The sequence below is a fragment of the Gavialis gangeticus genome, unplaced genomic scaffold (assembly GCF_001723915.1).
Source record: "Gavialis gangeticus isolate Ggan-Ray unplaced genomic scaffold, GavGan_comp1, whole genome shotgun sequence".
In the NCBI taxonomy this organism is placed as follows: domain Eukaryota; kingdom Metazoa; phylum Chordata; order Crocodylia; family Gavialidae; genus Gavialis; species Gavialis gangeticus.
Genome location: NW_017729016.1, coordinates 2,730,587 through 2,742,943, shown reverse-complemented (window position 1 = coordinate 2,742,943; position 12,357 = coordinate 2,730,587). Strand labels below are relative to the sequence as shown.

General features: G+C 49.0%; 1 protein-coding gene across 5 annotated transcripts in view; it reads left to right on the top strand.

Moving 5' to 3' along the window:
- The window catches only part of CACNA1H (calcium voltage-gated channel subunit alpha1 H), a 605,989-nt gene that overhangs the window by 321,757 nt on the left and 271,875 nt on the right, over positions 1-12,357 (top strand). For all 5 annotated transcript variants that reach the window (XM_019512700.1, XM_019512698.1, XM_019512699.1 and 2 more), the window contains exons 2-3: positions 4,022-4,133; positions 7,379-7,512. In XM_019512700.1, coding sequence (XP_019368245.1) covers positions 4,022-4,133; positions 7,379-7,512 — 246 coding nt within the window. The remainder of the gene's footprint in view (positions 1-4,021; positions 4,134-7,378; positions 7,513-12,357) is intronic.

The following is a 12,357-nucleotide window of genomic DNA, read 5'->3' as shown; positions in this document are numbered from 1 at the left end:
AAAAAAAAAAAAAAGGGGGGGGGGGAGGGGGATTTAGACATCCAATCTCCCAGACTATCCCTCCATGCTATTTTGCCTTGATGTGGCCTGTGCTGCACCTGTACCATGAGGAAACACAAGACTTAGTTCCCCAGAGCTGTTGCTCCAGCACCTTTTATCAGTGTACAATTCCCATGCCCTGGAAAGCAGAGAGCAACAGCCAGGGTGAAAGAAATGCAAACGCAGGCATAAAGGAATAACCCAGGAGCTGTGTTTACACGGAGTTTCACATGAAACCCATCAAGCTATGCAAACATTGTAAGTGGGATGTAGCAGTGGGTTAGGTTTGGTTGGGTTCTGGAGGAGTCTGTTTTTCTTTCCAGAGCAGGATTCTCCCCTCTGCTTCTAATTAACCCAAAGTTGGGGGTGGGTTGGAGTCAGCCAGGCCTGCAAATGTCAAGAATCAAAATCTGAAGGCATCAAAGACTGGGGAGTGGGGGAGAGAAATAAACTGAAGCTAGGAATTCAGCTATCAGCAACTTCTGGGAGTCTGCAGTCACCCCCTCCTTCCCCCCCATCCTGCTCATCAGAAAGCGTTTGCATCTCCAGTCTTACTGATGGATTGATTGGTTGATTTTGCATTTGATATCAGTTTATGTTTCGCCATAGAGCCTTCCCATTAGAAATGGGACATGTCCCATACAAAGCTTCAGCGCAATGCTTTTACCCTCACATGTTGCCCAATCCAAGGTTCTCTCCCAATATTAAAACCACTGGATTCAGCCACTGGCATCATTCTTCCATCTCCAGGCTCCCAACTTTGTGAACAGCCTTGCCCAAAGTTGGCTGGGAGGGGAGATGCAACCTGCTGGGTTTATCTGGAGCAGGAGGCAACTGTCAGTCCTTCTGGATCATGTATGGAGGGGCGGAGGCTGCCCAGATCTTCAATCCCCGCCCTTTAGGCCATTGAGACAGAATCAAAAGGCCCCACAGGGCGCATCTACACGTGTGCTTTAATGCGTGTTACTTTATTTTAATTCACTTTAAAGCATCACAGAAAAACTGTTCTCTTTAGCTAATGTGTATTAAAATAGGCAAATGCACATGTTTCTAGTACCTCACAATGTAGGGGAATGTCTACAGGTGCATTAACACGGTTTAGTTAATGCGCATTAAATCTAGTACCTCTATTCTGAGGTACTAGGGAAATGCTCAGTGTGTCTTAATGTGCATTAACTAAATAGCACGTGTTTTTCAGTGATGCTGTAATGCTCATTAAAATAGTGTAATGTGCATTAAAGCACATGTGTAGATGCTTCTGGAGGTATTACATTTAATGTGCATTACCTAAAGCGCATTAATGAACATGTAGATGCGCCCACAGACTCCTCAGTGTAGATGCGCCCATTTGGTACCTCAATGGCTGTAGTTACAGGTGCATCCAGGAGTCCAGTCCAGGTCTCCCACGTGGCTGATGTGGATTCTACCACTGAACCACAGCAGCAGGAGATTATCTGGAGTATTTTCCTCTTAACCATCTCCTCCAGGCTTCCTGTGTTTGATTGCACTACCAGCCTCTCATAGGAGAACTCTATTGGAGCCAGTTGTGTTATGTAAGCAGAGCATTTTAGGCCATTGTGTTTCTGTGGTGTGTGCTTTGGAGCAAGGACAGGCTCACACACCCTGTTAATAAGCATGCTAGAAACACCTGCAATCAGATCATCGGCTTGTACAGACTATTGCAGCTCAATTGAAGTCCTTGATGTGATCCTAGTGCTAGTGCTGTCCATTCCGGGTTCGTTCCAGCCTCGGTCTAGGCTGGGAGGTTGTCTACAGCTGGGCTTTATCACAGCAAGCTTTTACATGCCCTTAATGGAAGCCAGGTTCCCTTTGCTTCCTGATGTGCTCTTGCATTTGCTCTCTTTGCTCTGTGGCTTCTAGGCAGGCCGCCGGCCATTAGAGCGGGAATGTGGCTGGGTCTGATTAAACAGTCTGGATGGCAGTGAAATCCCAGCTGCTTCCCGGGTGGCGTGTGGCTAACATCCTGCTGGATGCATGTCCGCGCCGCCCCCCTCGCGGCTCAGATTGCCGGCAGGCCCTGGGAGTCTTTGCAAAAACAACGTCTTGGAGGAGAGTTACAACAGGGCACAAACACGCATGGCATAAATAAAGGCTCGGGGGCCACCGTGATGAGCTGTTGAGCTGTTTCCCCAGAGATGGAGGCCCTGATAATAACCCGGGCTCTTGTTTGCATTCGATGGTTTTCATGGGTGATCTTCCAGAACGTAAACACTGGGTTTATTATCCAGGCAGCTCTTGCAAACACAGAGCGGGCCTGCTGCGGGGGACAGCATTAAGTAGGGACGTTGCATAATGAACAAGCCACCTACTGCATAATAGCAATTAAGGCAAGGCACGAGGGGATAATTTTGCTGGAGCTATTGAGCGCAAATATGGCTCTTTTCTGCTTGGGCTTCCTTAATATAGAAGCAGTGCATTATTATGAATGAGGAAGTCTTCCTAACGTTGCAGATTCCCTTGCTGATGCCCACGTCCATGCTTGCGCGCACACATTTGTCCTCCCTTTAATTGGCTCTTTCACACTTCGTGTGGGAAATGCAAGAATCCCCTCTCCCAAATCTAGAAGTATTTTTTTTTTAATTGGATCATCCCAAATCCTTTAGGCCTAATTCTGCTGTCCTTTACAGATATAGGACTCTGAGGTTACATCAGCAAAGACGCTGGAGCTATTCTTGATGTAGGCTGAAGTACTCTAGATGAGACGTTATGGTTGGCTTTATGGTATTGTTGCAATGGTTAGTTCAGCCACAGCGGATTTCTCTAACCAAGAACCGTCCCATTTGTTTTCAGTTATGAATCAGGTGTTTGTGGGGGGGGAAATAGACTTGATAGCTTCCTAGGAAGAGCTGAGCCTGCCCCGAGTCAGAAATAGAGCCTGGAAGGCCCCATTGGTATAGTCTAGCCCTCACTCAGCCTTTGTCACCCTATGACTTTTATTCTGTATCCTTATCTGGTACCATGTCTTTTCCAACACTTTGCTGCTGACTTGTAAATCTAACCACAAGACAAGTCTTGGGTATGCCCAAGTGTAAGGAAAGTAGCAAGTAATGTATTATCTGGCTTACTGGTTGGATCAAGAAGAAAGGAATCGGGACTTCTGGGTTCGAATCCAGACTGTTATGGGCTTGCCACGTGACCGTAGCCAAGTTGGTTTAAGAGAAACCTCGTTATCCACATTATGGTGAAGTTAAGTAGAAGGCAGGATAGATTTGTACCTTGTGGAATAACCAAAGTAGCTGAAGGTCGAGGTAGCAGGTGCATACGATGAAGTGAGCTTCAGCTTGTGAGGGGGGTGTGTGTGTGTATCTATTTTGGTTAGTCTATAAAAGTGCAAACCTCTTGTCTTTTAAGTTGGTTAAACTCTGCCTGGCTCGGATCACCTATCTTGGTAGCCAAGGAGTGACTATCTCTCATTTGAATGAATGGATGATATCAGCTGGTAAGAAACCTGGAGCTTCAGAGACACCTGCTGCTATGGAAGGACAAAAGATGATGGTGCCCCGTGGCTGCTCTTGCACCCATGTAAAAGATAGGTGCTGATGACAAGATGTAGGAACCTGGCTTGACAAAGCCTTGGCTGGGATGATCTAGCTGGGGCTGCTCCTGCTTTGAGCAAGGGGATGGACCAGGTGTGACCTCCTGAGATCCCTTCCAACCCTTGTTTTCTATGACCCTATGACTCCGAATGTAAAATATCCCAGTTGGTCATGTTGTACCTTCCCTTCTGGTCTAAAATGAAAGCGCGTGCATCTCAGCAGGAGTTCCCCTTGCCAGGACCCTTTCCTGGAAACTTCAAGTTCAGATTTTAGCACTTCTGAGCTGCCATGGGGGTGGACTTTTGTTCTTGTTGAGAAGGGGACGTACAGCTTCTTTCACGTGTAAGTACTGCCACGTTTCTGCTTAGATTTGTCTTTGTGAGTCCTTGATGAAGTGCACGTCCTCCTTAACTCACTGTGTTCACCTGGTTCGAGCACGTCAGCATGCTGGTCATCCTTCTGAACTGCGTCACGTTGGGCATGTTCCAGCCCTGCGAAGATGTGAAGTGCAAGTCCGAGCGGTGCACTATCCTGGAGGTAAGACCAGTATCCTTCTGCCCTTTGGCAAATGTCTTGCATAGCATCAGCGAATGCGGTACAGGGAGTGTTTTAGCATAGCTATTCATTTGGGAGCCAACTAAGAATCTGACCAGAATCTATGAAGAGCCATAATATGCTCTGAATGTATTATCCAGTGGAGGAATGGATAATTTGAGGGACTGATAATGGCACGTGAAGGTGCCAATTTTGCATGCAGTCCTGGCCAACTACAACCCAGCTCTGATGGCTGCGTGGCCTGCATCAAAGGGGTTGATGGTGTTGCTTCATCCCAGTCCTTCTCTCTGGAGGTGGGAGATAATTCACCCTTTGTGTCTGCTTTATTCCTCAGCCAAGTCTACCAGCTAAATCCAAGTGGCTCGTTTGTTATATGCCATGGCTTATTGCCTGCCAGGGACTCAGCTTAAACCCAGAGCTCACTAAACCTTATGATGGAGTCTTAATAACATCTCAGAGCTCATGGAGGCAGCAATTTAACTGGTCCTATGAGTCCCTGAAGAGCCCTGGCAATCACATATCTGATATATGCCACAGGACTGGCCACCTCAAAGCTGCCTGTGTGTGGCCCCACCTGGGTTTCCAGCAAGAACTAATTTTCTAGACTCCAAAAAAAAAACTGTGGAGAAGCTCAGGCTTCCTGGTACCTTGCGTTACATGATGTAACGGTCATCGGTGTTCATCAGTGTAATGTCCTGGGGCCAAGTAAGTTCTTCAATAGCCCCGCTGCTCTAGTACCCTTGAGACTATTTAATGGTAAAGAAAAGGCCATTGAGCCCCTTTGCAAGTCATCCAACCCATGCACCATGAGACTGGTCAAGGATGGGTCTGCAAAGCCACCAGGCAAGGACTTTGTTGGCATGCAGCCTCAAGCTCTGGCAAGTTAGGGGCAGATCTATGTGAACCAGACTAAGAGAGAAGCCACAAGAGATCTGTTATGGAGTGAGCCATGGAACAGAGCTGGGAGGATGGTGCAAACCCTTGTCCTGTGCCACAATGTCTGCAGTGCCTCCAGCCAACAGCCTCTCTAGAGCAGCATCCAACAGTAGTCAGGTCCGGCTGCTCCAGAGGAAAGTAAAATTGTGAGGTTGGCCATCATGGAAGCAGAGGTGGAACGAAGGATTTTGGTGCTCTGGTTACATGAGGAGAGGTGGTAGCACAGGGTCCCTGGCATCTGCTATTCTAGTGCCCCCTCTCAATTAGCATCGGAGGCTGGTGCCCCTAGTTACACTACTGCATGGACTAACCTCCCCTAGGGCAGAGCTGGGCCCTAGGTCCCATCAGATAGCCGCCCCCTCTGTGCTTTGAAGGTTTCTCCCTGGTCCAACCATGTTCCTCCACTGGGAAGTATGCACACAAGTGGACCATCTTTGCATCCTCATCTGTTTTTCTCAAAAATACGCACGTCTGCATGGAAACCAAGTCTTCTTGTTGGTTTGACCCCAGTACTCTTTCCTGCCATGGCAGGGGGTCGGACTAGATGATCTACTCAGGTCCCTTCTGACCCTAGAAACTATGAAACTATGACTAAGAGTTTTTGTCACTGATTATTTGCTATTTGTTGTCCATCTTTCCATAGCATTTCATCCTCACCCTGCAGTAGAAAACGATAGCATGTGGCTCTCACAGGCCTCCTCAGTCCCTGCACAGTTCGCAGGGGACGTGCCCCCAGAATATGGGTTGCATTCCCAGCTGGAGGGTAGCAAAGGATGAGATGTATTTGTAAAAGTCAGAGTGCGCTTGTGAATGATTTGCAGAAAGAAAAAAGGGCAAAAGTTATAGTCAGACAACCTTTTCCCCTCTCCTGGCTTCAGCTTGCAGGGGGAATGGAAGCCAAAACATGATGTAGAAAAAAGCAAACTCCCTTGCAGAGACGCTCAGATGTCAGGTGTCAAATGACCCGAGACCGCTGGACCAGCTTTGGTTTGTCCTTATAAAAGGAGGATATTGCTAGGTCAGAGCACAGGTAGACTAGCTCGATCTCACACACATGCACATACGCACACCTACGCTCTCGCAAGAGCTACAGGAAAAGAAGTCAAGTCACAGCCACCTGCTTTCTATTAAGTTTGGCAATAATCCATTCAGGCTTCAAAATGAAAGAACCAAAGGCGCAATGTAGGAGGCTCTGCCGACTATAATGATCATTAAGAGAGCAGTTTGGATGGCAGATCGTTTGGACAACATGTGTCTAGATCAAGAAAGCGGCTGTAACTTCCGCAAAGAGGCTTTTCAAAGCACAAAAAAAAACCCCAACCTTTCCATATGATTTTAAAACAACAGCAACAAAAACCCATCTTTGCATCCTCGTTCTGTTTAATAATGTATGGGGCAACCTGTACCCGATGCAGCATCTAGGCATTCACCCGTTTCAGCATATGTCAAAATAGTTAATATTTTTGTGTGAGAGCAGTGAGGCTCAATCTGGAAGCGAAGCCATGCTCGTTTCTGCCAGCCGCGGGGCTCAGTACGTACTGTGTGCATTGGTAACGATGGAGAGAAAAGCCCAGGGTCGAATGGCAGAGACTCACTGACCTGCCGTTTTGGTCCCTCCCGATAAAGGCTGAGCCTGCCCTATGGACAGTGCTAGTGTAACATGCCCTGCAGCTTCCTGCCTCCACCTTTTCCCCTATTTTACCAGGACTAAGTTCACTTAAAAGCAAAACCTTGATCTACATCAAAGGGTGCTTGTACACGGACCGTAAATGGTATCCACGCTTACAATAAAAGAATCGTACTGGCTGTTCCCTACTTCCAACCTGTGTTACCTGTATCCCTGCTACTCCTTGCCCATGTTGCACCCTCTGTATGCACAGGGTGCCTGGGCTTTGCAATGAATTCAGGGTACCGTGCTGACAGTTTGCCCGGACCCCAAGGACTGTAGCACATTAATATGACAATTTGCCAAGCTTTCACCTCTCAGCCACTCTAACATATTTCTGCTCCCATGTCTTTGTCAGTTGATTAACAGAAATTGCGTATTGTGGCCCAATAAAAATCCTGGCTGTGCTCATCAGCACTCAGCAGGTAGCCTGATTATTTTTTTTTTTGCATTTCAAGGCAATGACTAGCACTTCGGTGCTCAGTGCACCCTGCTTCCTTCCTCTCCGCTGTTCATACACAGCATCCACATAGCAGAAACAACCACTTCCCTTGCTTTGCTATTCCTCACTGAGGGAGAAGCCCCCTAGAACTAACTGTTTTCCTCTCTTTTTTTTATGACCCAGGCATTTGACCACTTCATCTTTGCCTTCTTTGCTGTGGAGATGGTCATCAAGATGGTAGCCTTGGGGATCTTCGGGCAGAAGTGTTACCTGGGAGATACGTGGAATCGCCTGGACTTCTTCATCGTAATGGCTGGGTCAGTAGCCAACATTTTAAATGAACCCCATGCACATGCACCACGGCTGCTTTTGGTAGTTTCTTCAGGAACCTGCCCGAGCTAGAGCCAAAGAAAAGCTTGTAAAACCTGATCTTGGAGATGGTAAAACACTGAGCTCAGCCGTAATGGATTTTGCAAACACACCTGCGAAATGTGAAAGAGGAAGCTGCTGTTTATCACACCCACCTGACCTAGGGTTGGAGACGGGGGCTCGGGGATGGGGGGGGTGGGAGAGAACGGGGTCCTTCTTTGCTTCAAGAAATCTCCCCGAGTTTCTTGTACTCGGCTTGCCCTTTCCCTCCCTAGGATATTTGGAGTTAAGCTATTTGCTGAACCGTGGGACAAGGTGTATGAAAGTGCCTGATTCTCCCTCTCCCCTTGCAAACCCTAAACAGAGAGTTTCTGAAAATGTGGAAGCTCATGTCGAAGGGGGTGTAAACACTCAGGGTATTTCTGTACCTGAGATGCTTGTCCAAGCCCCCTGCAACCTGTGATGCGAACCTGCATGACTTTGTAAAAGCGGTGAAGTCCCTTGTGTGGTGATCCTGTTGCCAGCTCGGTCACAGCCCCATCTGATCTGAGCGCGGTGAGCCACTACCTCCCCAGAGATCACCGTTAAGGCCGTCTTCTCGGCAAGGGATCTCCAAGATGCAATCAAGTTCAGTTCGGCTCCGGTTGACCTTGATGGCAAAACTCCCATTGACTTCCAGTGACCGTGGACTCGACCCCTGCTGTATCCCTTGCAGTTGTGATGCTGAATGTTGCAACCATGGGGTGGTATTTTAGCACCTGAAAGTAAAATTGATGTGAAAAAAAAATGACTACAAACACAAAGAAAACTGACTTTGCTTTATGCCGATTGCTGTGTCTGGGCAGGGAAACAAGAGCGAGAATGAGAAAAGAGGGCATTAGACCCTTATGAGCGTTGTCATCGTTAGTAATCTAAGATGTCATGAGTCGCACAGGTAGGGGATTGAAATAAATGCATGAGATTTTCCACTGGATAATGTCTCACGAAAACCGCGGCGCTGCTGTGTAGCCAGAAGGCCTCAGTCACTTTCTTGGGGTTAGCAGAGAAGGCAAAATTTGGCTGAGCAAGGAAAATCTAGCCCAGGACGAGGGAAGTGCAGGCTGGGCAAACTCCTGAAGGAAAGGGGCATCAGGAGCTATTGAGCATGGGAGTGGGGGGGCACGGCCTCTGAATCTGAATTTCCTGGGCCTTAAATGCTGGAGGCTGCAAGGGAAAGAGGAACAGTGGGGAAAAAAGCTTCATCATACCCAGGAATCAGAACTCGTGGTAGAGGTGACCTTTTTTATTAGATTTTTGCACCCAAAAAAAAATTTAAGAAAATTTTTTGCAAAAATTTTTTTGCAAAACTCTAAGAAAAGAGATCACCTCTGCCACAAGTTCTGATTCCTTTTGCCTCCTGACCAGTACGGCTACAACCTGGATACCTTGTCGTACCCAGTTCACTCTCCCTTTCAGCATCCATTCTCCGCCACCGTGCAACGTAGGAGACTGTGCAAAATGGTGCAAAATAGGAGACTGGATCAGAGTTAGGGTCTGACCCAGTAAATGGCAATTGTTGTATTCTGGGGAAGGGCAGGGCGCCCTGGCAGTCTACCCTGTCCGCTGCTCCTCAAATTGCAAAGGGCACCTCACCCAGCAGCTGCTTATTCCCCTAGGAACTCTTTGCAGAGAGGGGTAATTCATTCCCAGAAATACCGCTGGATTATCTGGGCCCAGGAGACATGGGATCCTTAGCAGCCTGCAGGAAAGCCGTGAGCAGGCTACAAGTTTAGCCTGTCTGAAATGTTTTCTGGCTAAAGGAATAGATGCAAACGCTGGGAGAAGCCTGCTCCAAAGCAGTTTAACCTGCATGGTAGATGCTTAGGAATAGGTGAGCTGGTGAGAAGAAGTTTACTGCTGAATGTCCTGGGTTGAGAAATGCCTGTTTTGGGGGTTAATTATGGTGTTTTTGTAGTGTATTTCCCCTTACGCTGGTGATAGGCAACCTCAATTCCCGACTTCTTGTTGTGTTGGTTTTGCTTTGCTTTGTTTGTCTGGATGTGCAATTAGGCAAGGACTTCCTGGGTTGAATACAGCTTGAAGCATCCTGAGCTGAGCTTCCTATGAGCCAAGCCTTGGCTGGAAAAAAATGCGATTAGCTTGCTTTGCTCCCCGCACAACTCTCCCTTCCTGTCAAAAGGTACCGCCGTGCCCCACCAAGCCAGGAAGTGCTCAGTCTGGATCCATCCCCAGTGGTGCTGACCCGTGTTTGTTCCCGGTCAGAGCCTCTGTAGCATGAGAGCGACACCAGCCCATCTCACGCTGGGGAGACGTGCCAGTTTGGCATTGCATTGGCATTGGGAAGGGGCTCGAAGACCGTCACGGGAGCAATCGGAGCAGCGCCGCTATTCCGAGTGGCGCGAGGACAGATTACCTGGAGAGGTAGCATGTGGCTCTTAGCATCTCAGTTGCCTTGTCCCTCTGTCGCTTTGTCCGCCTCGCCTGGCTTGTCACCTTCAGGAAGGAGAGAATTTGAGGTCGACTTGGATGACGAAGTATTTTGGAAGCGTATTTCTGCGGTCCCCGGGGTGGCCGCGCGGTTGGCAGCCAGCGCGCTAGTGTAGTAAGTGGGTTATTTTCTTCAGCGAGCGGAGCTGGAAGCTATGGAGCGATTACAGGGCCTTTCCCATAAGCACACAAGCGGGTGATAGATGGGCCTGGCCCACCGTTCTGTCTGTCTGGGTTGGGCTGATTTGTGTCGTTCACAGGCTTATCGAAGAAAGCCGAGGGTAAGGAAATTTAGAAAATAACCAGGGCTGTGCCTGAAGACTGTTCCAGGGGTGAGTGCGCTCTTGTGCTCTGCCTGCCTGAGAAATACATCCACCAGTGCCACTTGCTTCCTTCCCTCTGATCCAGGGGTAGGCTGAAAACGTTTCCCATGCAACCAGAAATACAATCCACGCCGTCGACCTGCCACCCCCCAAGAGGGTTCGGTTCAGAAGGGGTGCTTATGTAGCTGTTCGCTGGAGAGGGTCCCATTTCATGCAAACTGTGTTAGTTGCCTTTCATTTCATCTCTGCAGACCAAGAGAGTAGCAGCTTTTCTTGGCGAAGGTGATTAGAAAGAGCTGGAGCTTCTCAGGGTCGTATTTGAGCATGCACTAAATACCTGTACTGAAGAGCAGCACATACCCATGTGAAGGAGGAAGGTCCCATTTTTCCGGCTGATGCTCAGTAGTTGAATGCCTATTGCCTTTCAAGGCCTGTTCCCCTTCGGGCTGTGTAGGCTGTCCTCGTCTCGTGCATCAGTGCAGGAGGGTTTGCATTTCTGACACCTCTTGTGTGAATCGTGGTGAATGGCCTAATAGAGCTAGGCTAGGGAAAGATGCTGGCCACGGCAGGACTAAAACAGGGGAGGAACGGACAGACATTTTTGAAAGCAGGGATGATGGGGACAGTGAAGGGAACATGCCAGCCACCAAGCGAGGGATAACTGGAGGCAAGCGCAGCGAGAACGAAAGGAAGAGGAGATGCAAAAGCCCTGAGCTGTGCTGCTGCTGGGTTTCCAGCTGCCGCCGACCACGTGCCAGGGGATGACAAGCTCATGTGTCCTTTCCTGCTTTCTCTGCTGAATGCAGTTGCTGCTTACGCCTTGCTGGGAGCAGAGCTGGGGGGATTGCAGCCAGCAGCACCCCTGCCCTGGAGAAAGCCTGCCAGCGCCAAATCGGGGACAACCTTGGCTCCCGAGGGAACATCTGGGCTCTGCCATGCAGTCTGCAGGAGAGTGGGGGGGACACCAAACAGCGAAGCATAAATGAAGGGAGCACGAGTGAATGAATGCATTTATTTCGCTGCGTTTGTCTACGGCTTCAGCACAAGTCTTTTCTGCAAACCAGTCACCCCGAGGCAGAGCAGTGTGGTGTCTGTCCTGTCTATGCAGCTTCTGGCGGGCAGCAGGATGAATTCCCCCCCATCGCTCCCCAGCAAAGAACCAGCAAACGAATGAGGGGAGGTCAAAGGGATCAGACCAGCCCGAGAGCCTGCAGTGCAGCTTGGACCTGTGTCTGCCCTTACTCAAACCGAGCCTTTCAAGTCAAGTCAAAGGGTCCATGTGTGTCATGTCCCCTATGGGAGACTCCCGAGAGCGCGTCACACTCAGCATTGCAGCCGTGAAGCAGTTGATGAGTCGACCTTGTGGTCCTTTGTGAGGCCTCTGCCTCTAGCACGCTCCAGAGCAGGTTGGGTATGGGTTCAAATTCAGACTTGGATTTGGTCTTGAATTGTGTTCCCAAAGCCCCTCATTAGCTGGGACAGCGGCTGAAACCTAGCCGTTCAGGAAGGCAAAGCCAGCTAGAATGACCCTCCTTTCACTCTAAGTGGAAACTTGACTTCAAAGTTCATGGGCTCGCTTGTCCTGATTCTCAGTTACTTCGCTCCTGTACGTACAGCGCAGGTCAGGACGGAGACCAAAGGAAGCTTGAAGCCAACTTTGCGATCCCTGTTACCCCCAGGTGGTACAAAATCCACCCAGTCACCAATGTAAGTTTAGAGCAGCCCAGAGGCTAATCTAATTTCCATTGCTCTTTCCATGACTGGCCTAAGGGAGCAAAAAAACAGGCAGTGCAATAGACTTGCGACGGTCCCAGCTCACCCCTAGCATTAAGGGTGGAGAGCAGGGCTGGTATCCTCACTCCCTTTAAAGCCCCTTTATGCCACCAGAGGTAATGTTAGAGTGTCTGATTACACCTGACCATCCAGTACTCGCATTTTATATGCAGATTTAATAGATTAGGGCTGGAAGGGACCTCTCAAGAC